Source organism: Nymphalis io, chromosome 27 (assembly GCF_905147045.1).
Source record: "Nymphalis io chromosome 27, ilAglIoxx1.1, whole genome shotgun sequence".
NCBI lineage: Eukaryota > Metazoa > Arthropoda > Insecta > Lepidoptera > Nymphalidae > Nymphalis > Nymphalis io.
The window spans coordinates 6,614,361-6,639,781 of record NC_065914.1 but is presented as its reverse complement, the minus strand read 5'-3'; the positions used below and the strand labels follow the sequence as shown (position 1 = coordinate 6,639,781).

General features: G+C 32.7%; 1 protein-coding gene across 2 annotated transcripts in view; it reads left to right on the top strand.

The window, feature by feature from the left end:
- LOC126778880 (synaptotagmin-7) overlaps positions 1-25,421 on the top strand; it is a 336,569-nt gene that overhangs the window by 280,249 nt on the left and 30,899 nt on the right. For both annotated transcript variants that reach the window (XM_050502618.1, XM_050502619.1), the window contains 2 exons: positions 19,522-19,533; positions 20,329-20,485. In XM_050502618.1, the coding sequence (XP_050358575.1) occupies positions 19,522-19,533; positions 20,329-20,485 (169 nt within the window). The remainder of the gene's footprint in view (positions 1-19,521; positions 19,534-20,328; positions 20,486-25,421) is intronic.

Here is a 25,421-nt window from a genome sequence, read left to right as displayed (position 1 = left end):
TTATACTAATGTAAGTAAGGTTACAAATGCAAGTAAGCGGGTACACTTCTAAATACGATGGAAGCAAACTATCCCACCAGGTGGAAGTAGCAGTACTGTACTGGTTGTAGAGCTTTGTGCAAGCCCGTTTGGGTAGCTTCCACCCACTCATCAGATATTCTACCACAAAACAGCAGTACTTGTTATTGTTGTGTTCCGGTTTAAAGGGTGAGTGAGCCGGTGTAATTACAGGCACAAGGGACATAATATCTTATTGGTGGTTGTTAGGTTGGTGGCGCATTGACGATGTAAGCGATGGTTAACATTTCTTACAATCCCAATGTCTATGGGCGTTGGTGGCCACTTACCATCAGGTGGCCCATATGCTCGTCCGCCAATCTATACAATAAAAAAAAGATTAATTTCCTCAGAAGCGTTAAAAATAAAGTTCCTTTAAGCGTGGAAGCACAACTGCCAAGATCCTTAACAATTGATTACCATAATGTTTATTTCAATGATCTATGAGTAATTCACAATGACACTTCGTTAGCGCGATTCAAAATACAACTAGCGCCATCTATTGACAAAAGGATTAACTAAATTTTAGCTATAATCGTCGTTACAATAAATAATTAATTTCCATTTATTTAAACATTAAAATGGTCGTTAATTTTCTTGCAGACGTTTCTAAGATCAACAGATCTTAGTTACAAAGTTTTCAAGTATCTGAGGAAAAGCGATCCCTCGGAAATCATCCGAAGTGACAATTTTCTCTCCAACGTTGACATAAAGCTTTATCTCGAATACAACACGTAAACGAACTATGATTAATAACAAGTAAAAAGCAAACAGCCAAAATATTACACTGCTTCACGAAGGCCACACTTTTTGGGGAGACGGTTAGAAGGTTACTCCACCAAGCTCCAATACATGTTGGATACACGATGAATTAATTATGAATTCTAAAGGCTTTAGCACGTAAAAATTCAGTAGTGCTTGCACAGATTTGTACTTGGAATCATCTGTTAAGATTCATTTCTTCTAACCACTTAACCATCATGGGTCTTAAAATGTATTATGAGGTAAGTAAAACTATACGAAGTCTGCCAAAAACCAAAATTCTCAATAGATATCGGGAAATTAATATATTTACAGTAATGATTGATTGTTAAAAATGATATTTCATTTATTTTAGTAAAAAAAATACTAAGCAAATAACAGCCCATTGCTGAACATGGATTGAATTTTTATGTTTTTGAGTAAATCGGGAACGAACTAACAAATAAATGAAGTAATAAATCTTATCTCCTTCTAAGAGGCTCATGTGCGTTCCCATAAAAGCTAGGCGTCGATCGATTTATTATCCCATTCGTTTTCAAAATCTGGAACGGCTATTTTTCTAAGCTTGCTTTATCTATAAAGGATTTCTTATTCCTTTCAAAATAAACATGAATTATTTCTCTCTCTCTCTCTCTCTCTCTAATAGTATGCATACCAGATATAAAATAGATCCAAAGATATTCAAAATATTTTGACGAGCCGGTTGACGTGGTTGGTAGATACTTCCACGCCTTCCACGCCGAAGGTTGTGGGTTCGATTCCCACCCAGGACAGACATTTGTGTGCATGAACATTTCTGTTTGTCCTGAGTCTGGGTGTAATTATCTATATAAGTATGTATTTACAAAAGAAAAGTAGTATATGTAGTATGTCAGTTGTTTGGTTTCCATAGTACAAGCTCTGCTTAATTTGGAATCAAAAAGCCGTGTGTGAATAATGTCCCAGGATATGAAATAGAGTATAATTAAGTATTTTTGTGTTCTATTGTATTATGTAGGCAGACTGACATGTCATACCGCCCATAGACATCGGCGCCGTAAGAAATATTAATCATTCATTATATATCCAATCCGATCTTAGCCTTGGGAACTAATATGTCATGTCCCTTGTGCCTGTCATATTGGCTCAATCACAATAAATTCGTTTAAACATAGTACATATATATAATTATATCGTAAACTTGGTTCCGATAAGAAAAGTGGGTAATACAAATATTATCGGAGCATATATCTACCTTATAAGCACGTACAGCCCTTAGGCAATGTTTTCATAAATTTCTTAAATAAATAAGTTCACATATCAAGCTAGGATATAAGAAGCGAAACTATAAATTGTTTCGGAACTTATTACGATTTCATTTTATTTTATTGTACATTACAAGTACATGAGAATATATAAATATATATTATACGAAGCTGTCCATCTTTGCCCTCGCGTTACGGGGCTATCTTTCCTTGTTATTCAAACTGTATACCAAATTTCATTAAAGTCGATTCAGTGGCTTAAGCGTAACAGGCGGATAGACTAAGTTACTTTCGCTTACGTTATAAATGTAAAAATAACTATATCCATTTCGCTTACACGGCTAAAGTACTGTACTGTTTTCGATGAAATTCTGTATGAAGCGAGCTTAAGCCCCAAGGAAGGATATAGACTTTTGTATACATTGCACCCCGCTCCCTAACTCTAGAGTGAAACCATAAGTGAAAACCAGTAAAGCATAAAAATGATCGATTTATACGTATTAATATATATAATAATAATAATAAATAATCTTTATTCACATACAAAGTTACAAAGCATAATGAAGTCCCTGATTTCTGAGCTAGGCTCAAAGACCTGTATTACAGAAATCAGTGTCCTCTCTCATATATTTTTAGTGTCATATCGTTCTATGTAAATAAAAATAAGTGATTATTAATTATTTCATACTGTATGTTAGAGTGGAGTGTGTAGGTATGTGTGTGTCTTCATGTGTGTATGTGTGTGTGTGTGTGTGTGTGTTTGTGTGTGTATGTGTGTATATATGTAATTTGTTTCACAAAATATTATAGCAACAACAATTCAGTTTGTTATAAATCGCATTTCTTCGTTTAGAGAGCCATCCTTACTCCTGATTCTTTGAGAGAACGAGTATTTCAAGACACCACGTAAACACAGCTGAGCCTATAACGAATAACCTGCATTGTCCTCCCTTCTATAGAAACATTAAGGTGTAAAAGAGATAGATATAACCGTAATACGTTTTCGGTGTTGAAAGTTAAACGAAGTTTTTTCACTTTAAAATGTTTGAGAGACTCTTACCAAATACTTTCAATAGTATATTATTTTCTTTTAAAAAAAAAAAAACTAAATTTGACTACCACTCTCAATACGATTGTTGGGCAAAGACCCCCCTCCCCTTTTTGAGAAGGCTTGAAGCTTACCACCATGCTGTTCGAATGCTGATTGGTGGATACAAATATTGCAGAATTGCATCCACATGCAAGTTTCCTTACGATGGTTTCTTAACACAAATTAAGAACAATAAATATCAGTTCATATGTACTGATTCATGTTAAAAATATTAATAAATAAGAATTATTATATTAGAACTATATAACACGCACACGTACATGCACGCACAAATACATACACACATACGTGCACATACTTTGTACGTATACACATTATAGAAGCCCTTGCAAACCATTATTACCAATATGACATACAGCGATAATTATAAATTAACAGTATACGAATGAGCTTTAAATGTTAAGGTTTCCATAGGTTGTTCTGAGTGCCACGGCATGCAAAGAGACACTGGACATAATAAAAAATTAATTAAAAAACTAAGAATCGAAAAACACGCAATTTTAAAATTGGAATAATATTAAAAAAAAATTATTTGGTTTAAATTTCAGGAAATATAAATAATACTAGCTATATATAATAATAAAAGATAATCTAATTTATAAAAAGAGTTAAAGACGTAAAGTCCTATGAGCCAAAAACAAAACAGCAATACTTGATATTGTTGTGTTCCGGTTTGAAGGGTGAGTGAGCCAGTGTAATTACAGGCACAAGGGACATAAAATCTTAGTTCCCAAGGTTGGTGGCGCATTGGCTATAAGCGATGGTTGACATTTCTTAGAATGCCAATGTCTAAGGGCGTTTGGTGACCACTTACCATCAGGTGGCCCATATGCTCGTCCACCTTCCTATTCTATAAAAAAAAAGAGCCAACGGTGTATTTTACACCTTAAATAGCATTAACAAAAGAGTCATTTTTTTGAGAATATCAATATATAATTTTGCAAAGAGTTATATTGTTTGAGTTAAATAAAAATAATTAATTATTTAAGTTACTTAATTACGAATCGAACTCATTCTATAAATAAAATCAAAGTCAATTAAAAGAACACAATACATAACTCGTTATAAATTCAACGATACATTCATTCAGAATATCATTCACATGACAACATTTATTTCCACTCTTAAAGAACGGAATGAGAACAGCTATTGTATTCTGATCTATAGGCACTTGAACGATATAACCAGACAATGAATATGTCAAAGATATATAGCCCACTTGAGTGTTATTTGTTTATATATTGTTTTGTTACACTAGTTTATTAGGCTGCAGATACCAAAGTTCTGGGATCAAAGAACAAAAAATTCTACTTATTAATAATGGTCACGGTACGTTTCCGTGTTTATTCTGATCCAAGTTCGACCGTGCCTCGGAAAGCACGAAAAGCTGAGCCCTGAGCTTGAACTCCCTTTGAAATTAAGGGTGTATCAAAAAAAATGACCGTTTTTTAACCAAATATTTGTATTATTATTTATTTGAAATAAAATAAAATTAATACTTGAAGTTTAGTTCATTGTTATCAACCGTCATTAGCCATCTGCTAGCCAATTGCGATCCCACGCTGATACCATTCCTTGGGATTGCTGTCAAAGAACTCTTGGACCGCAATTTCAACTTATGCAAAATTATCAAATATTTTCCCTTGAAGAAAATGGTGTATGAATCGAAAGAAGTAGTAATCTGATAGTGCAAGGTCTAGACTATATAGTAGATGAGGCAGGAGTTCGAACCCATAAAGTTCTTCAAACTTTTCTTTGCTCGACGGCAAGTGTTAGGACGAGCATTAACATGTTGGAATAAAACTCCTTTTCGGTTGGTTAAAGCAGGAAAACGCTCTGATGCCACGACGGGATTCCGGGGCGGGCGCTGGTGTTAGCTTCGGCTTCATTGGGGAGTCGGCTGAGGCGGCTGTTTGACAGCTGCTTCCGTACTGCCACGTTCCCCAAGGTCTTCATACTATAAATATGGTATGTGTTTACTACAATGCGTTTAGCATTGTAGTAAGCACATACCGAGTCGGACTTTTCTCACCTCGCTTACACATAGCCCTACCACCAAGCCCTACCAAGAAATTTATCTATATAATAATAATAAATTTTTATTTACACCCAAAAGAATCATGTACACAATTTGTTTGCAGTATTATCTAAATCTATGTGTTTTATTTACATTAGCAGCATTATTGGTGGACCTCTGACTCCGAAACTAATATAAATTATACTATTAGAGTCAGCAATTCCTCGACAATTCATTGCATACTAGATTAGATTCCTAGATACCTTTAAAGGCGTGTATATATATATATATATATATATATATATATATATATATATATATATAAGGAATATAAAACAATTAATAATAATAAAATAATATGAAGTAAATTTTTCATCTAAACTAGAGAATATAGAAAAATATTACAGCAACTCCTTAGATTTAAAATATATTCCAATTAGCTGTGCCATATCATTGTATCAATCATAATACCAAGACTTGTTCTAGAGTATACTATTTATTACATGGTTGAAATATTTTATAAAGAAACACAATTGTCTTGTATATTAAGGATATAATGATTATTTGAGGCTAAATAAAATACATACTTGACTAAAATTTCATTTATTTAAAAAAAAAGGTTTCATGTTTTCATTGAATTTTACTCTAAAACAAAAATTAATTTCGTTAAGCCTAAGTTAAACTAAATAAATAGAAAATTTAATTATTATTATATAAAATTTTCTATTAACATTATAAGAACAAAATGAGTTATTTTTATTTTATTTTTTATTATACAACATTATATATATACAAGACTTGGCATTTTGATATATATATAACCCAATTCCAATTAGCTGTACCATATCATTGTATCAATCATAATGCCAAGTCTTGTTCTGGAATATACTATTTATTACATGGTTAAAATTTGTTGAAATATTTAAAAAAAAAAAACATTTATCTTGTATATAAATTTAAGGATACAATGATTATTTGAGGCTAAATAAAATACATATTTGACTAAAATTTCATTTATTTAAAAAAAAGGTTTCATGTTTTCATTGAATTTTTACTCTAAAACGAAAATTAATTTCGTTAAGCCTAAGTTAAACTAAATAAATAGAAAATTTAATTATTATTATATAAAATTTTCTATTAACATTATAAAAACAAAATGAGTTTTTTTTATTATAAAACATTATAAAAAAAATATATTTATGTAAATATGAATTGAATCATTTAGTCGTAGTAACAATTGGTATGTAGTAAATAATATAGGACACGGACACACACTAATGCAAAAGTGACGTAAGACTCGAAGGCTTTCACTTACATCGGCCTTGCTCCCATTCACCAAGTGTTTGGAGTGCAATAAAGAAATTCGTTCCTGTATAATTTATTAACCTCCTAATTGGAACCCAGAATGAACCAAGGAGATTATGGATTACAACCTGAAAATGGCAATCCCAAGACAACCTGGTTATGGTAACACTTGCCGAATACCATTCAAAATCTTACTAAGAAAACTAACAACAACCACGGAAGTTAACTGGCATACATTCCAAGTTATAAAGTAGTCATCTAGACTCTATGACGTCAAAAGTTTTTACAATATATAATTAAGTAAGTAACAGCCTGTGAATGTCCAACAGTTGGGCTAAGGCCTTCGAGGCGAAGGTTAAAATAATTATTTACACTTTATTGTACACCACAAAGATTAAAAAAATAAAAACATAGATACAACCTTGCATAGCATACTTTGGCAACCTTATCGCTACATATCGATCTCTTCCAGGCAACCAACGGTGTTAGGAATAAGTCATAGGATATGAGGTAGATGGTGCTGTAATAATAAAAAATAAAATAAAATCAATCTATAACCAAACAAACTAACAAATAAATGTTAATACAAATATTATATACACATATATCAATAAAAAGTAAACATTTTTATTTAACATTAAAGATAAGTTCAGAGGAACGGAAAACACGTCAGAGATACGAATACAAAATGTAATAAAGCCATTGAACCATTCCAAGAAACTGTAACAATATTAGTTCAGACGTTTGTCAAATACTATCTCTCTTCAGTTAGAAAAAGACTTTATAGAATTGTTTCTTTGTGCCGTCAACAATGGCTGAGCTTCCGTTAAGGTGTCGAGTATCTAAAAGCAAGTGTTCTTTGAAAACGTAGATATTTTTTAAAACGGTATATTTTGTTTTAATTTAATGTTTCTTAAGAAATGGTAACTTCGTGAATATAATTGGAAGTTTATTATATTAATGTAGAAGATATTTCGTTCAATCGTTAATTATTTTTGAGTTTTGTTATGGTGGTAGGGCTTTGTGAAAGCTCGTCTGGGTAGATACCACCAACTCATCAGATATTCTACCGCAAAACAGCAGTACTTGATATTGTTGTGTTCCGGTTTGAAGGGTGAGTGAGCCAGTGTAATTACAGGCACAAGGGACATAACATCTTAGTTTCCAAGTTTGGTGGCGCATTGGTGATGTAAGCGATTGTTACCATTTCTTACAATGCCAATGTCTATGGGCGTTGGTGAACACTTACCCTCAGGTGGTCCATATGCCCGACTGCCTTCCAATTCTATAAAAAAATCCTTCTGTATTGAAGCGCCGTTATAGAATAACCCCTAAACATTAATCCTTAGGATGATAGAAAATTAAATTGAAGCATTACTGACGCAAAAACGTTTACTACTGTTACGTCTACGTTATATACGTTTAATTTACAACAGCTTATATAATATATTGAGGAAATGATTTATATAAAAGTGTTTTATTATTCATATTTAATCATATATTTCTTTCAGCATAATTTATATGCATTGTAATATATAATATTACAATGAACACGGCACCATTCCACCACGCTGCTCCAATGCGGGTTTGTGGAATACACATGTGGCAGAATTTCAATGAAATTAGACACATGCAGGTTACCTCACGATGTTTTCCTTCACCGTTAAGCACGAGATGAATTATAAACACAAATTAAGCGCATGAAAATTCAGAGGTGCTTGCCCGGGTTGAACCCACGTTCATCGGTTAAGATTCACGCGTTCTAACCGAAACCTTACAGATAGAACTACTCTTTTTAAATTGAACACCGCATGTTGGTTGAACTTGAAATTTTTACTTTTATACGAGACGCGTGAATTTCATAATCACGTATTGAATATATTGTGATTTGATAAATCTGATATGACATTAAAGCCATTCGTTCAGAATCTATATTCTACTGAAAAAAACTCTAAAGAAACTCGAAACAATTTGATGTGTGAGCGGAATTTAAATATTATGTCAGCCATCGTTATCCTTGCAAAATACATGACGTAATCCGTCACGATAGACGCGCAGCAAACGTTTAGGGATGCGAATTATATCGATAGAAAAATATTATTATAAATTTACGTTATAATTTTTTTTGTTAATGTCTGCGCTAATTTTATAAAGGAACCCGACAATTTTCTGGAGGTTAGAACTAACGCCGTGACAACAAACGCATGACACTGTCATATCCCCAAAAATATAGTCTACATAAAAAGCTTTAAATTGCATTAATATATATAATTTTATTATATATTTACTGCGTCGGGTGGGAATCGGGAGGTACTATTTTAAATTTGATTTTAAAAAAAATCAAACTTGACATAGTTAAAAATAATAATTATTATTCGTAATACAAATTTGCGAAAACATGAACCTACCTGATTACCAATTTTAAGTCAATTAATTACTGTTTCGAAATGAATACAGATTTCCGTAAGTAATTATTATGTATTTATTACCAAATTGAAGAGATAATTACACTCACAGATTTGTCATATGAGTGTGAGGTTTTTAATACCCAATGAGAAATAAACAATCGCCAACCGATCTATTCGCTCGAATTATGCTCATACATAACGCTTTGTGAATTTTGTTTTGGTTAATAAATTAATGTGTCATAAATTTTCTATAGTTACAAAATTTATCTACATAAATGACTTAAGATAATTATGTTATGCTTGATAAGGTTTTCAATGTTCTTAAAAAATAATTTTGTAACCGAATTTTCAAAATCAAAATATACTCTCACGTAGACTTGAACCTTCTCCTCAAAAGAGAGAGGAGGCCTTAGCCCTGCAGTGGGACATTAACAGGCTGTTACTGTACTGTATTATACTGGTTATAGAATAAACGAATATAAAACTGGTTCAGAATATAGTTATACGAGAAGAACCGACAAGAAACTCATAAGTTACTCTTATTAAAATTAAAAAAAAAATACATGTAATAATTATATACAATCATATATCCTGTATGAACATCAACAAATACTAACTCCAAACTCTTCTATCATTTATATACTCCTGTACAGTATAATAAGCTTTTGTTTTTTAAATGAACTCAATAAAAATGGAACTGAACTGCGATCGATTTCTGAACGGAATTACATACAACTTTTTTCATTGGTCTGTAGAAAAGGTATTCGAAACGCCGCACCAGAAGCTTCTAGAGCCCATTTCAATTTAAAATCCATCGATAGTTACTTCATACGTCGGATGCCATTCAATGCGTCGACTGAATTTCAAATAACCCTTTAAAAAAAGAGCCTTTTTTTATCTCATATAGGCGTTTGACAGTTGTCTTGCCGGATGTAAAAACTCGACACGGTCTAGGATGTGACATGCTTGTAGAAGAAACCTACTTACTCTGGATTTGTGGCTTTATTCAAAGATCAAAATATTACATAAAAAAGTAAAAGCTTGTAAACAGTAATATCCCACTGTTGGACTAACGCCTCCTCTACTTTTGGAGTAATGGTTTGGAGTTTATTGTATGTATTGTATAATATAACGTCTGATATTATTAACATTATTATTTATTATTATTACAATATTATAAACAAAACAAAATGTATTTTAATACATTTTTTTTATAGAATAGGAAGGTGGACGAGCATATGGGTCACCTGATGGTAAGTGGTCACCAAACGCCCTTAGACATTGGCATTGTAAGAAATGTCAACCATCGCTTATAGCCAATGCGCCACCAACCTTGGGAACTAAGATTTTATGTCCCTTGTGCCTGTAATTACACAGGCTCACTCACCCTTCAAACCGGAACACAACAATATCAAGTATTGCTGTTTTGCGGTAGAATATCTGATGAGTGGGTGGTACCTACCCAGACGAGCTTGCACAAAGCCCTACCACATTTATTGGAAAAATATAAAAACTATTGGTTAAATATTTTAATAAAATCTGGTTTATAAATTATTATTCCAAAAATCATATCAGTGATACACATGACCGTATTTCGCGCTGCCTCCCGCCAAAAGTGAATTAAATTTTTAATACCAATCTGACAGCTGGACTACGACGCTCGGAAAGTTTGACTTATTCTGCTTATAATATAATAAATTATTATTAATAATAATAATAATGTAAAGGACATTATTAGCAAACTTACTGTTAGCAAACTTATATTTCTAATCCCTTACTTTTTATGACAATATAAATATTATAAAATTAACCATTGAAATAATACACAAATATTTAATGTACATCTTATTGGTTGAAAAACTCTGTTTTTGGTTTTATAAATCTATTTTAATTGGTTGTAGATAAAAAAAACTTGAAATGCGATGCAAATGAGCAATGTTATATGGTATGAAATATGTTTTATATGTAATTACACAAAGTTAACAAATATTAAATATAAATTAAAATATCTATCGATATCGATATTTACAATCGACCGACATCCCTAAGCATGTAAGAAACATGAGGGTTCTAATCATCCATGAAATGAAAGGTCGGCAGATCAGTGTCGATGTTGGAACAGATATTAACTTATATATACCTAGTTGAAAGCTATGACGTCATACGTAGGTTGAAAATAAAAAAAGACTGACAAAGGAACATTTTAATAGTTTCTATAACACTTGAAGTATTTCTTTTCATATATAAATACAATGTATATTTATATATGTTAAATGGTCACATCGTGGCTTTCTCGTGGCGGCTACTGATTTTTAAATTTGGAATCAAATCTAACCGAAATTGCATAGTATAGGTAGGATATTGTATAGGTATGGCGTCTAGGTGCGTACCACCCATCTATCAGACATTCTACCACTAAACAGCAATACTTAGTATTGTTGTGTTCCGGTTTGAAGGGTGAGTAAGTCATTGTAACTACGTATAAGGAATATAACACCTTATTTCGCAAGGTTGGTGGAGCATTGGCGATGTAAGGAATGGTTAATATTTCTTAGAACGCCAATGTCTATGATCAGTTGTGAACACTTACCATCGGTCCACTTACCATTCTAATAAAATACATAAAATATACGTCATATGTGACAATTTACAAAGCTTATTAACCTTAAACAGATAAACCAATATCCATCTTTCATAGGTATGATGAGGCACAGGTTTTACCACATGAAATTGTTTCCACGGTAGCTGAATATCATTGTATTCAACCAGTCCAGCAAGACACGGATAGGGTTAAATACATATTGTTTTCGAAATAAATTTCCTTTATACAGCCTTCGTAATTATGCGTCTTGATTCATACGTCACAACATATGATACTAGTGACATCGAATCCAAAAATAGCAATTTGGTATTAAAAAGCTGAGCACTTCTTGAATAAAATTTGAAATCCACAGGAGGTTATTAAAAACATTTATAATTAAAACATACTGGTGGTAGAGCTTTGTGCAGAGGTACCACCCACTCATCAGATATTCTACCGCAAAACAGTACTTGGTATTGTTGTGTTCCGTTTTGAAGGGTGAGTGAGCTAGTGTAATTACAGGTGAAAGGGACATAAAATCTTAGTTCCCAAGGTTGGTGGCGCATAGGTGATGTAAGCGATGGTTAACATTTCTTACAATGCCAATGTCTATGGGCGTTGGTGACTACCTACCATCAGGTGGCCCATATACTCGTCCACCTTCCCATTCTATAAAAAAAAAAACTTCAAAAATAAAGCAATGTAATATGTCTGTATTTTCTCACTGCTGGGCTAGCGCCTTCTGTACCTTTGAGGAGATATGGAGTCTATTCCACTAAGTTTTAAATCGGGTTGGTGGATACACATGTTGCAGAATTTTGAATCTTACAATTTATCTCTTTTTATTTTTTAAAGCTGAGAAATCGTAATATACTTCGGGAGAACCTGGTTAAGTGACAATATTACGCACTAAAATTCCAGTGAAAGTGGTCTTCGATACGGATGCTAAAGCTGCATCCACTGCCCTTCATACAGTACTTTACTTGCTGCTCCGTTTACCGTAGAGGGAAAAAAATAAGCTTAAAGTGAACTCCTAAGACTCCCCCGGCAAAATGGTTAACTAACTAGCTTCTGGACCAACAAGGCAGATTATTTGACTTATTTGTTTGCATTAAACAATAAATCATTTAAAACTATAATATGCGTTTCTAGATTGTTGTGAATTCCATAATAATTAATATGTCGAACTAACTAAATTGCGGTCATCGTTCACATACTAAAACGATGCTATATAAATTTGATTATGACTTAGGATATGCATATTAGCTGTAGCAAAAATATATGTAAATTTTCATATACCTATACTTTTATAACAGTAAATGAATAGGATTGGAATAGCGTATATACACTGCCAGCGTCTTAGGGCGACCATTTACCATGTATTGGAACCGAAAAAATAGTCACCATTAATTAATATTTAAAAATTTTCCAATTCATCGGTTAGGCTAGCATATTTTCTTTATGCAAACTTCGTACTTCGTATCATATTAGATACTGTTAAAAATACTTGGCTAAAGTGAAACATGTGGAAACTTTCGGACGATTTAGCTACAGCTTGTCACAAACTTACACCCAAGTCATGCTTCAGTAAAACGTGAAAGGAAAAAGATTTATTTCTCTTATTATTTCCGACATTCCCAGTTATCGGATAATCAATCGTAATTTCCTAAGTTTTTCCTTATAATAAAGGGCAAGTAACATATTATGGGAATTCCGAAAGATTTATATTTAAGCGAACTTTCGAAAGTAATGATTATATTACTCTGTAAGAATCGTTTTATTTTATGGGGATATTTTAAAAATTTGTTATAGCTTATTCTTTAGTTAGATTTTATTTTCAAGTGCATGGAGTAGTCACGTCGCTGTCATTTTCAGACCCGCCTAATCGTCCATGAAAATTATTGACTGAATATCGAACGTAGACAAATGCGTTCAATTCGAGTGGAATCAATTTATTTCGTCTCTCTTTTGTAAATCTTTGGTCACGACGTAATATTTTATATTTTTAGATGATCAGGTGTCACCACCGCTCATAGACATTAGCTCTGTGCGTTGTTTGTTTGTTAACATACAACGATACTAAGTATTACTGCTTGGTGGTATATAAAAGTGGATGGTACCTACCCAGACGAGATTGCACTAGGCCCTACATTCAAACACAGTACAATTAATGACAATTTTTTTTAATTACATCATGAAACTTACAATTTCGAAGTATGTGAAAATTTTATCGAAAATAATATTCAAGTTTTCGAACGAATGGAATTAAATTATTATTAACGTATTTTTCCGACGAGTTGAGTAGATCGTTTTATGTTTTTTTTTTTTTTTTCGTGCAATGAATATATCCATTCAAGCTACCGAGCATTGCTTGATTTGATTTTATATTTTTATTTAATATTTTTGCTGTGATACACTCAACCGATTTTGATGAAATAAAGACTAAACGGAACCTTAAAATACTTCTTGTAATAATTCAGTTATTTCAATTTGTAATTTTCCGCGGTTTCAAAGATTAGCCCGGACAAACAGACAGAAAGACAGACAAAAATGATTGTTTTAGTTTAAATATAACTGCAAATAACCATATTAGCTTTAAAAGAGGCACTTATTTTGAAATCACGAAAGACAATTTTATTTATTTGTATAGATATACAGCTTCTGCGTTGTCAACCACTTTAATCTTAACGAGTATTTAAATCAATGGATTTATGAGTCTACTTCTAACACAGGAGTCAAGATAAATGAGCAACTTTGAAGTTGAGTTGACGCGTATCATCGATATTGAATAATCTATTGTATTCATTACGGATGACGAAAAACAGCGTTTTGAATGTCAGTGAAGCAGTTATCGGAAATTATTAAGTATCGCTATTCAACTTACCTACTTATTGGAAAAAAATTTAAATAAAGATATATATAAGAGTATATAAAAAAACGTATGTAATATTTTAATAAAAGGTTTGATTTTCTCCTTCGATTGGAACTAATTATTAAATATTTATTTATAAAAACATATTTTATTACACTCAATATGTTAATTGTTGATGTTGTATATATCCAATGTATAGCGAAAGAAGGGAAATAAGCCAACTGCGCAAGAGATATTATAGTGCACAAGTGTGTGCGCAAACACAGGTGCACTCTTAGTTTCCGCACTCTAATAATCCGATGGGACGGATTTTCGACCGGAAAAAGTTCAGGCGCAGAACCAACTGGCTTACGTGCTTTCCAAGGCACGGCAGTGTACACATTTCCAGCTTCGAAACTCCGGACTGCTACTGAGTATTTTTGTCAGAAAAACACGACCTGGATTGAATCAGAACCTCGGTATTTGTTATATCTAGCCACTAGATCAACGAGGTACACAGAAGAAAACGTACCCTTAATATAAGCAAACCGTGGTATTATTATAGCAATTTAAGTTAGTTATGTTAATTTTTTGGCAAGTGCACGCTGCTCTTAGAATGCATTTAACATAATTGCATTTTGTTAATTAGAACTAAGTTACTTACTTTGAAAACAATCTTAATAACATCAACGACAGTAAATACTGTATATCTTAGAGATTATACTTGTTTTTTTTATGCGTACCTTATGGTAAGTGATCACCAACGCCCATAGACATTGACACTATAAGAAATGTTAACTATGCCATTGTCGACGCCTTCCCAACGTAGAAACTAAGATGTTATGTCCCTTGTGCCTGTAATTGCACTGGCTCGTTGTGTTCCGATTTGAAGGGTAAGTCCCTTTAAACCGGAACACAACAATACCAAGTACTGCGGTAGAATATCTGATGAGTGGGTGATACCTACATAGACGAGCTTGCACAAAGCCCTACCACCAGTTGAGTGCGTCTTTAATCGTGACTCATATTAGTTCCCAAAAATATTTATCAGTATTTTATCTATGTGTTATGTTGACCTTTTAAATACATAAAAAATAAATATCGTTTACGTACTATTAGAAGTTGTGAAATAAAAACGGCACATATTCCGAGTCAATGACCTCATCTATCACTTTTATTATGTCTATCAATTTTTTATTAGTAAAACGAAGCATGTGATTCTGTCAAATACCAAAATAACAATAAAATGTAATGTAAATGCCTGTAATGTGCATCACATTATAGTAGCATATTGTTTTCATATTTTTTGTTGATAATTTTGTGAATATGACGCTGGTGATTTCCGATATCAATAGATAAGTTAAATAAATAAACGATGACGTGTATAATGTACAACGAAACAAAAATAAAAGAGTTGTAACGGACATTAGACGAGAGACGAAAGAGTATATATTGCTGGCTTTAGATGCGCTTACTTTTAAATATGTTGCAGAAGCCGAGGTACTTTGTATAATTTGTTGGTCCGACATGGTCATTGTGCACGTGCGGCACGGTCCAGTGTTCTCTATACAATGATTTCCAACCTCGCTCTGACTCACGATAACTCACGTAACTGTCAAAGCGTCTTATGTCACTGTCAGTGTGACATTAGTCATACACGTATACAGAGAAACTAATAGACGCAATGATGATTTCCTTCTCATTTACACAAGAAAGAGAACAAAAATTACGTTACAATTGGCTTAGATAGAGATAGAATTATCAAATCTTTTGTCCCTTACCGCGTAACCGGTTTTAGTGTTAGTCAAGTTTAGCTACACAAGTCGCTACTTGTGTAGCGAAACAAACTTGACAGTTGGTGCGTTCATTGTGTTTATTGTTCAATTTTTGCTTATTTTTATGTTAGAACACGATTCTAATCCAGCGAAAAGACAGAAAAATAACCCTTATATCATATCGAAGGTTTTACAATGGTGCATTGTCGTATTATTTTATGTTAAAACGATAGCAAGAAGAAAATTGCCGGCGTGTGTTTTCACGTAAGTACGACGGTTTTGTCCCTTAATATAGTTTCTCAATGATATTTATTTATGCCAAACCATGATGGAACCTTATATTGCAATAAAATTGTGAAGTTAATAAGATTTTCCAGTTTTTATCATTCATAACCTATAATTATTTATCATGTAAGTACCGCCAGCGTCAGCTTAAAAAAAGTCCCCATTTTCGATAAAAAAATATCGACTCGTCGACAATGTAAACAAATAAACACGGAGTCCAATAATAACCTAAAGTGCTTCGTTATATATAAATATATTATTTTAATTTATTCGTTCTCCTTTTTATAATTTCCTAATGACAACATTATTTAACATTCTTCGCGAATTTATAATATCATTAGATTCAGAGTCCATTCTTTATTAATAATTTAATTGAGTGTTTTAGATTTCAAAATCTGAGGAGAATGCTAATCCAGAACCATATAAAGAGACTGAAGTACTATTGATAACGGAAACAAAAACAAACAAAGCAACGGTTTTTGGGTGTAGTAGGAAAACAAACAAAAATATTTTAATTAAAAAAATATAGTATAATAAACAATAATAAGTAAAATTTCATAACCTCATTTCGTTTTAAATAAATCCTGAAAATTATTTATCTCCCAAAACAGGGAACACAGTTACTATGGCAACATTATACGCACACATTGACAGAATATCTCTGTCGCAATCTCGGCTTCACGGCCCCTTGGTCTATTAGTTTCTCTGTCTACGGTCATACACGAGTCAAAACTAAGAATATATTTAGTTACTATTATTTATTCTATAACATATATTTTTCAATTTTGAAAATTGAATTCTATATACAGACGTTAGAGTTTAAAATCAATCGAAATCAAAAGTGAAAATACAGGCTTTTCGAATCTATATATATATTAAAGCTACCTCTAAATTTACTTTCAAGGCTCGTCTACGTGAGCATATTATTGGTGGTAGAGCTTTGTGCAAGCTCGTCTGGGTAGGTACCACCCACACATCAGATATTCTACCGCAAAACAGCAGTACTCGGTATTGTTGTGTTCCGGTTTGAAGGGTGAGTGAGCCAGTGTAATTACAGGCACAAGGGACATAACATCTTAGTTCCCAAGGTTGGTAGCGCATTGGTAAGCGATGGTTAACATTTCGTACAATGGCCCATATGCTCGTCCGCCTTCCTATTCTATAAAAAAATATTTTATCTGAAAATTCCTAGTCAGTCTTGTCATCTTATGTCATCTATAAAACACTATTATTCATATGTTTATACTATATATCATGCATCATGGATTTCTGCTTAACCTAAAGATTGAGCAGAGAATGCCTTAAGGCTTAAGTCCGCCTTTTGTTCCAACTACATATTGTGGTGGTCAAAAAAGTTTTAAATAAATAAATATTACCGACAAAATACCAGCAAGAAACTCAGTCTCTTATTCAACATTCATAAATATTTAAATTTATATGTATATATATCCATCTTATTATATGTAATAACGCCAAGCTCTTTTATCATATACAAGCTCTATATAAAATGTTTTTACTGCGGGAAAACATACAATGAAAAATATAGTACTTTTTAGGTTAAAAACCTTCTCGGGGTTACACTGGAGAACCTGGCAAATTTTCATAACAATTAGATCAATGGTCTAATAATGCATAGAGGACGAACATACATTACAATCTTTCATAATAATACACTTTGTTTATTACGTGTGTCAATTTTATTATAGAATCGACAAACGAAATTTTGTCATAAGCTTTTTTATTACCTAAACTGTTTCTATTCATTAAACATTAATTATAAATATTGTAAATAACAGGACGCTTCCAGCCATTGAACCCGAAGTAGGGGTCGATCGATCAGCGTGCCAGCTATGATTATTGACATCATCGTTCCACGTGATGATGATCTCGATAAGGGGGTGAAAAAATTTGGCAATTATTTGCAATTGGCTCACGAGATTACTGCTACGTGGAACAATGATTCAACGATCACAGTCACCAGTTTTAACAGCTAAGGAAACTCGTTCGGTTGCTGATGAAGGATAGTCTGTTTGTCTTCACATATATTGAGGATGCTCACCCTGGAACAGCTGGCCTGGATGAATCTCCGTTATGGAAGATATGTGTATTGTGTTTGTGTATTATACATTCAAGTGTAAAGACTTACTATAATTTTATAATAGTGTTGTAGGTATATTGAAATTGATTTGTTATATATTTATATTGATAAATAAATGTTCATATGTATTTCCAAAGTATGTTGGCAAATATAGAACAAAGTTAATTGCTTAATTATGGACACAGACTATATAATTTTGATTACCTCTTGGATTCACAAGCTATAAATTATCTTGAAGTCCAGGGTTGAGTCCAAAGTTTCAGGATCTCCTGGCTTTGAAGCCAGGAGTCATTTAGCTATTGGGTTGCTTTGATGATAAATTCTCAATAGCAGCACAGAGTATGGAATTGAGCACTGTTCAAATCACATGCCTCAAAAAGCACGTTAAACTTGCGTCTGAACTCTTTCCTGTCATGTCAGATTATCTATATATATGTCACCTGTGTTTGCGCGCACGTGCACTATAATATGTCCCGTGCAGGCTAGTCTCTCTCGAAAATGGTCTTTCTGGAAACCGTTTGAAGGAAATAATTATTTTGAAATATATTATTATATAATTGCATGTATTTTTTGAACCATCCACTTGATCTCCGTGAAACTCAACAGAGCAAACGATTTCAATATTTTAACGAGTGTGGAAATAAGATAAACATATTTTTCAGCATAAAATAACATTTATTATTTTATGGTTAATATAAGGAAATTTTAATTCTTCAATATACATATTATATACTATTTATATTGTAAGCAAATTTTTACATGACATATTAATACTGCATACCATATTGATTTCGTAGTAATACTTAAATTACTATATAAATCAATAAAATATAACAGCATGTATTATACTATGTTTTTATTTTAACAATTTTTATGTGTCACATCGCATATTCCCTGACGGTGACATTTAATTTTAATATGATGTCCTATTATTATATAATATTTTTATATTAATTAACATTATATGTTAAAAAATGTGGAATACTAATTTAACTTTTTTTTTTCTTTTCATGTGCTGTCTACACAGAGCGCAGCTTGAGTAAGTATATCAAAAATATTATTTAACTTCTAACAACATTGAAATCGTACTTATATTAATAAAGGAGACACGCTAAGCATCGCTGTAAGACGTCCCCTCGGTGACGTCTCAGTACTCAGGCCCCCACAGGTGACGTGTCAAGGCCAGTAGGGCCAACAACAATACAGAGAAAAAATATTAAATAACGAATTGGTATTTTTAATTTTGACATTTATATAACTAAGCTATGTAAATAAATAATACAGCCAAAGAGCAATACTTAGTGTTATTGCAAGCGAGCAGTGTAAGTACATATACAAGGATAACATCTTGGCGCATTTTGCATTGGCGATGTATTGATTGGTTAATTGGCACCAATGTCTATAGACTGTGGTGACAACTTACCAACAAGGTAGCCAATTGACCAAATTTGAATTATAATATAGATCGCATACGTATTTGTAATCACTTGACGCTCTTTCCTATGCTTATTTTGATGTCATTTTGTAATACACATCAGTAGGGCTATTCTGTAAGAACAAACTTGAAATATCAGGATGTGATATGCGACATTTACCGTTATAATCATAACATTACAAGAATACACGCATCAGTATATCACTATAAGTCGATTGTCAACATTTCACGGGTTAGTAATCAAGTCAGTCTTACAGAATCGCTCTACATTTTTGCCTGTTATTGCATTACTATTAACATACATGCAAGTCTTATGGGTAGTGATTAATGGTCCAGTTTCTTCCTATTGACTATAATTTATAGCGACAACATTTCCGCATGATTTCAATGTATTTTCAGAACTACATCAACAAGCTCACCACAAGCCAAGTCTCCCGCGAGCAGCAGTGCTGGAGCTACAGCTGGTGCTTCAACGGCCCAGGGGGAGAGGACACCAACAGCTCACAACAAACAACTACAGAATGTCAAGGGACAAGACCACCCACCGCATCCTTCCGTAAGTATTAAGTTACATAGAAATTTTGCGTTAATATAAATTGAAATTTCTATTCAGAAATCTGGAAATTATTAAATGGAAATTAAAATATTGAAATAATAAAATTATTTTCAACTTAGTATTTCTTAAATTAGAATTTATATAATAGGCATTATTGGACAAATTAAAGTAAGTATATAAATTTGTTGTATATAATGTGTCGATCTATGTTGTTAGTGTTGGTTTGTTGTTGTAATTTGGAGTAATTGTTAATTTAGATTAGTTAATTTTTTGTTGTTGTCTTTTTTTAACGTTAAAATGGACTTTTGTTTTAATTGACACAATAATGAATAATTAAGAAGTTTACACAAAAGCGCTTTAATTTATAATTAAAATTTAATGCATAGTATATTAACAATTATATATATATTATTAATTATGTGCTATATATTAAGCGCTTGTGTAATAATCTTAATAGTAAAGTATTTTTGATATAAAAAATTCTACAAAATTGAATAAAAAGGTAAAAAATTAAACGTTTAAGTTGTATAGTAAAAATACATCTGAATGCGTGTAATATAAATATTTCATTTATAAATTTTAAATTTAATCGAAAATTTCCTAATTATCGCCGGTTCTTATCAAGTCAGGGTATTTTCTATTCTAAGCCGGTGGTAGTTTTACTTTGTGCGTCAATAAATGTAACGTTTACAAATTTAAAAATGGAAGTCGCATTTAATGATAAGCGAAGTGATAACAACTAACAAACGTCATCCATCTTATTGCTCATAATTTTGTTTTATTATCTGTAAAATATGTGCTTGGTTTTCTGTGCGTATTTTTTTACTTATCTGTGTCCTTCAAGCACACTGGCTATTTAATGCTATTGAATATTTTTATTCTCACATTTCGCATTTTTTAAATTATACATATTAGCTTACGGTATTACCTTAGAATAGTAGTTTAGGGGTTGTTTAGTTAATGCTGTCTTCTTCTTTCTATTGACATATCATAATGTGAGAAAGAGAGAAATCAGTTTAAATAAATACCCACTAAACAATGTTTGTAAGGTTAAAACTTCATATTATGATTTTTTAAATTTATTTTACCTTAAATGTATATTTTAAGTAAGCGCTTCGAGATTAAAAATAATATATTTATTTATTGATTATTATATATATATATATATAACAAATTGCTTAAAGAGTTACTTATTCCATAATCAGGTTAACATAATTCTACTTCTCAATACATTTTTTGTAACGTTATGTACATATGTAAAGTTTATATAAATAAATAAAATATGTACGTAAGATTTTGTTAGAAAATGTGATACAAATAAATAATAAAACAATTATAGCATTGGTACAAATAAATTGCTTCTGTTACTTGACTAAATAGTCTGCAAGCTTTTTAGGACCACTGTATTCGGTTTTACAAAGAACCCAGCAAGCGTTCAAAATGCCACTGTTAAAAATTGTAAAGGAACGCTTGTATGCAAAAGGTGCGATAAGATTATGGATGATAGCGCACCCTGGGAATGAAACGATCGCCTCCTGGCTATTGCTTTGTTACATTGAAAATTTGTAAACAATTACGAGACATGATAAGAATTTTTTTTAAGAAAACCCGTTGGATTTCTTTCGCCAGTTCTTTTCAAAACAGGGTTTCTCTTTTTCGAACCACTGTCGGTTAAAAAAGCAAGTCGTTTCACTAACTATAGATTTGTATATTTTTATGAAGTTGAGAATTTATCCATACTTCCAAGTATTTAGGCCATAACAGTTTTTAATTAAAACGAGCTTACAAAAGAGCTCACAACTTCGCTCACATAGAACTTATATACAGAGGATCTGATGTTCGTATTATATACTTACGTCTCTTACTTTCTCAATATGAATGATAGAAATAAAAGGTTAGAAAAAATATTTGTACTTTGTTTATTATTGGAAAGGTTTACCAAGTAGATTTTTACGTATTAATATATTTATGGTTTAAATTTAATTTTAAAAATTCAAACAAAAGTTGATGGCAACTTTAATCGAATCGATTTTTGTTGCTTCGATTCGATTAAAATTACTTAAAATCAAATCGCTTTAATAATACATCAATTAATCAAAAAAAAATTGTGGCAGGAACCAATCGTACGCAGATTTTTCAAACTTCCCCCTAAGGGGGTAGAATATAAAATACTAAAACAGCGGCTAACACTAAACGAAAAACATTTTTAAATCCTGTATTCATTATATTAGCATAAAAAATCACTAAAAAAACGTCTTCAAAACGAAGAAAAACATTATTCGTATATGCTTAGCATTCATAATGAAGTTTAGGATTTTTTTCTCTTTTAACACCTTATTCTATGTACTAAAGGGTCGGAATCGCTTGCATTCAAAAAACTCTCTTGAGACATTTTTATTTATCTTTATTTAGATTACTTTAAACGCTTTGAATCGAAATTAGTAAATTAAATGGATAAAATGTTACACGCCTACGCTAAGTGGTTTTTACAGGTAACGAATTCGAATCAGGATAAACGCCATATTGTTATCACTGATAGAGCCGAGATAGCCCTGAGATTAGGAAACATGGATACGGTGCGCCACGTTCTGATGGAATGTGCCACTTGGTGCCCAGATTCTTTTCCTGGCAATATTCGGTGAAGACCTGTTGCTCCTGGGCATGATAAACCTTATGCTCGGTAGCACGAGGTGCTGGGAGGCCGCGAGACTGCAGACCCGCTCCACTGATGAAGATCAGGGGTAAAGCGTCAACGCTATGTGCACCTTCTTCCCCCGCTGTAACGTCTTCAAGGCGTGGGGAGTTCTCTGTAACCCTTGAAACCCCCTAGGTATTGTAAATCCGCATCGGCAGTTCAACCCTCGGTTCGTCACGGTGAGGTGTTGATAACTAAACGCACCAAAAAACTTTCCCTGTAAAAATTAACAGTATGTCCACTAACCACTGGGCCATGGTAATTTATTTAAAACTGACAACATCGCCATTTATTTTCAGAAGAAAATCTATTAATTTGCTTTAAAGAATCGGTACATTAATATGATTAATGAAAGCTCTTTCTTTTCGCTAAACGTGCCTTTTTCTGGCCATTAAACTGTAATAGTACCTTTGGATCTTGAAATAATGTTATTCAGTAACAGGGATTACACAAAATTATATTTAAGCAGTTACAAATAAAGTAGAAAGAGATATATATATATATATATCCTCCTTTGTTCCCCTGGTTGATGGATAAATTATCCTGTCACCGTCGGATTTGAAAAATAAACGTATAATAACAAACAGTTCCCTGTGGTATGAGTTTTACATTTGAAATCACGGTTGAACTATTGCCATATAAATTCATAACCCATGTTTGAAAATTATACGGATGTCATGAAATATTAGTGTTTACAAAGGGAAATAAGATTTATTTTAACAATACTTTATTTTTCTATATTCTTGATGTTAGACTAGTTTTGATTGAAACTTTACGGCTTTACTTATAACCTACTAAAATACTGGTGGTAGGGCTTTGTGCAAGCTCATCTGGATAGGTACCACCCACTCATCAGATATTCTACCGCAAAACAGCAATACTTGATATTGTTGTGTTCCGGTTTGAAGGGTGAGTGAGCCAGTGTAATTACAGGCACAAGAGACATAAAATCTTAGTTCCCAAGGTTGGTGGCGCATTGGCTATAAGCGATGGTTGACATTTCTTACAATGCCAATGTCTAAGGGCGTTTGGTGACCACTTACCATCAGGTGGCCCATATGCTCGTCCACCTTCCTATTCTATAAAAAAAAACCTTTATTTAGCGAGTTATTAGCTTCGTTGGTCTAGTGGTCCTGAAATTGACAGTGACAGAAAGAGCGATCAGTGTTTAACTAACAGTTAAATCCTGTCATTGACAGGTATGGTTAGGTTAGTTATACTTCGTCTTGTATGCATGTCTTAAGGATATTTTGGCGCGGGTCTAAAATCGGAATTAATATCGACGTTTTGTTAAGTGTCATATTTTTACAGCCGCTCCAACAGATAAGTGATGTCCATGTTTTTTTTTTTTTTTTATATTCGCCGGGAGGGCAAATGACTCTACTCCACCTGATGGTAAGTGGTAGTAGAGTCCAAACGCGACGACGGCCAGTACAGACAGGAAAAACGTTCTGCACTAGCCGCCTTCGCCTTGCCATGTTTAATTGTAAATCCTTAATTCCTATCCATTATTACTGATGGAATAAATTTTATGAAATATATACTACTAGTTTTCGTCCGATTAGCTGTGAAAGCGTAACATATAGTCTGAGTTCCTTTCTCATTTTTTATAGATACTAGTATATACCGTGGTCTTCTTTTTATTTTATTATTTTTCCCGATATCCATCCATTAGACAAAACTCGATAATAACCATTGATGTTTACAAGCCGAGATGGCCCAGTGGTAAGAACGCGTGAATCTTAACCGATGATCGTGGGTTCAAACCCGGGCAAGCACCACTGAATTTTCATGTGCTTAATTTGTGGTTTACGGTGAAGGAAAACATCGTGACGAAACCTGCATGTGTCCAATTTCACTGAAATTCTGCCATATGTGTATTCCACCAAACCGCATTGGAGCAGCGTGTGGAATAAGCTCCAAACCTTCTCGGAAAAGGAGAGGAGGCCTTTAGCAGTGGGACATTCACAGGCTGTTACGGATAACGGATTACGGAAAGAAATTTTACTAAATAGTAACCCTTAAAACAACTAACCCAAAAAGTAGCAAGAATTGACTCGCACTGTGTTTCGTAACAACAAAATAGCGTTTAATCTCAGAACGAATATGAAATATAAATAAGTGAAATGCGACATTAATTATAATAATGATGACATTTGTCGGACACGTATCAAAATAGCGTGACATCATAAGTCGACAAAATTTCACGAGTGAGATACGTGCGAGTTCTTACAGAGGTTA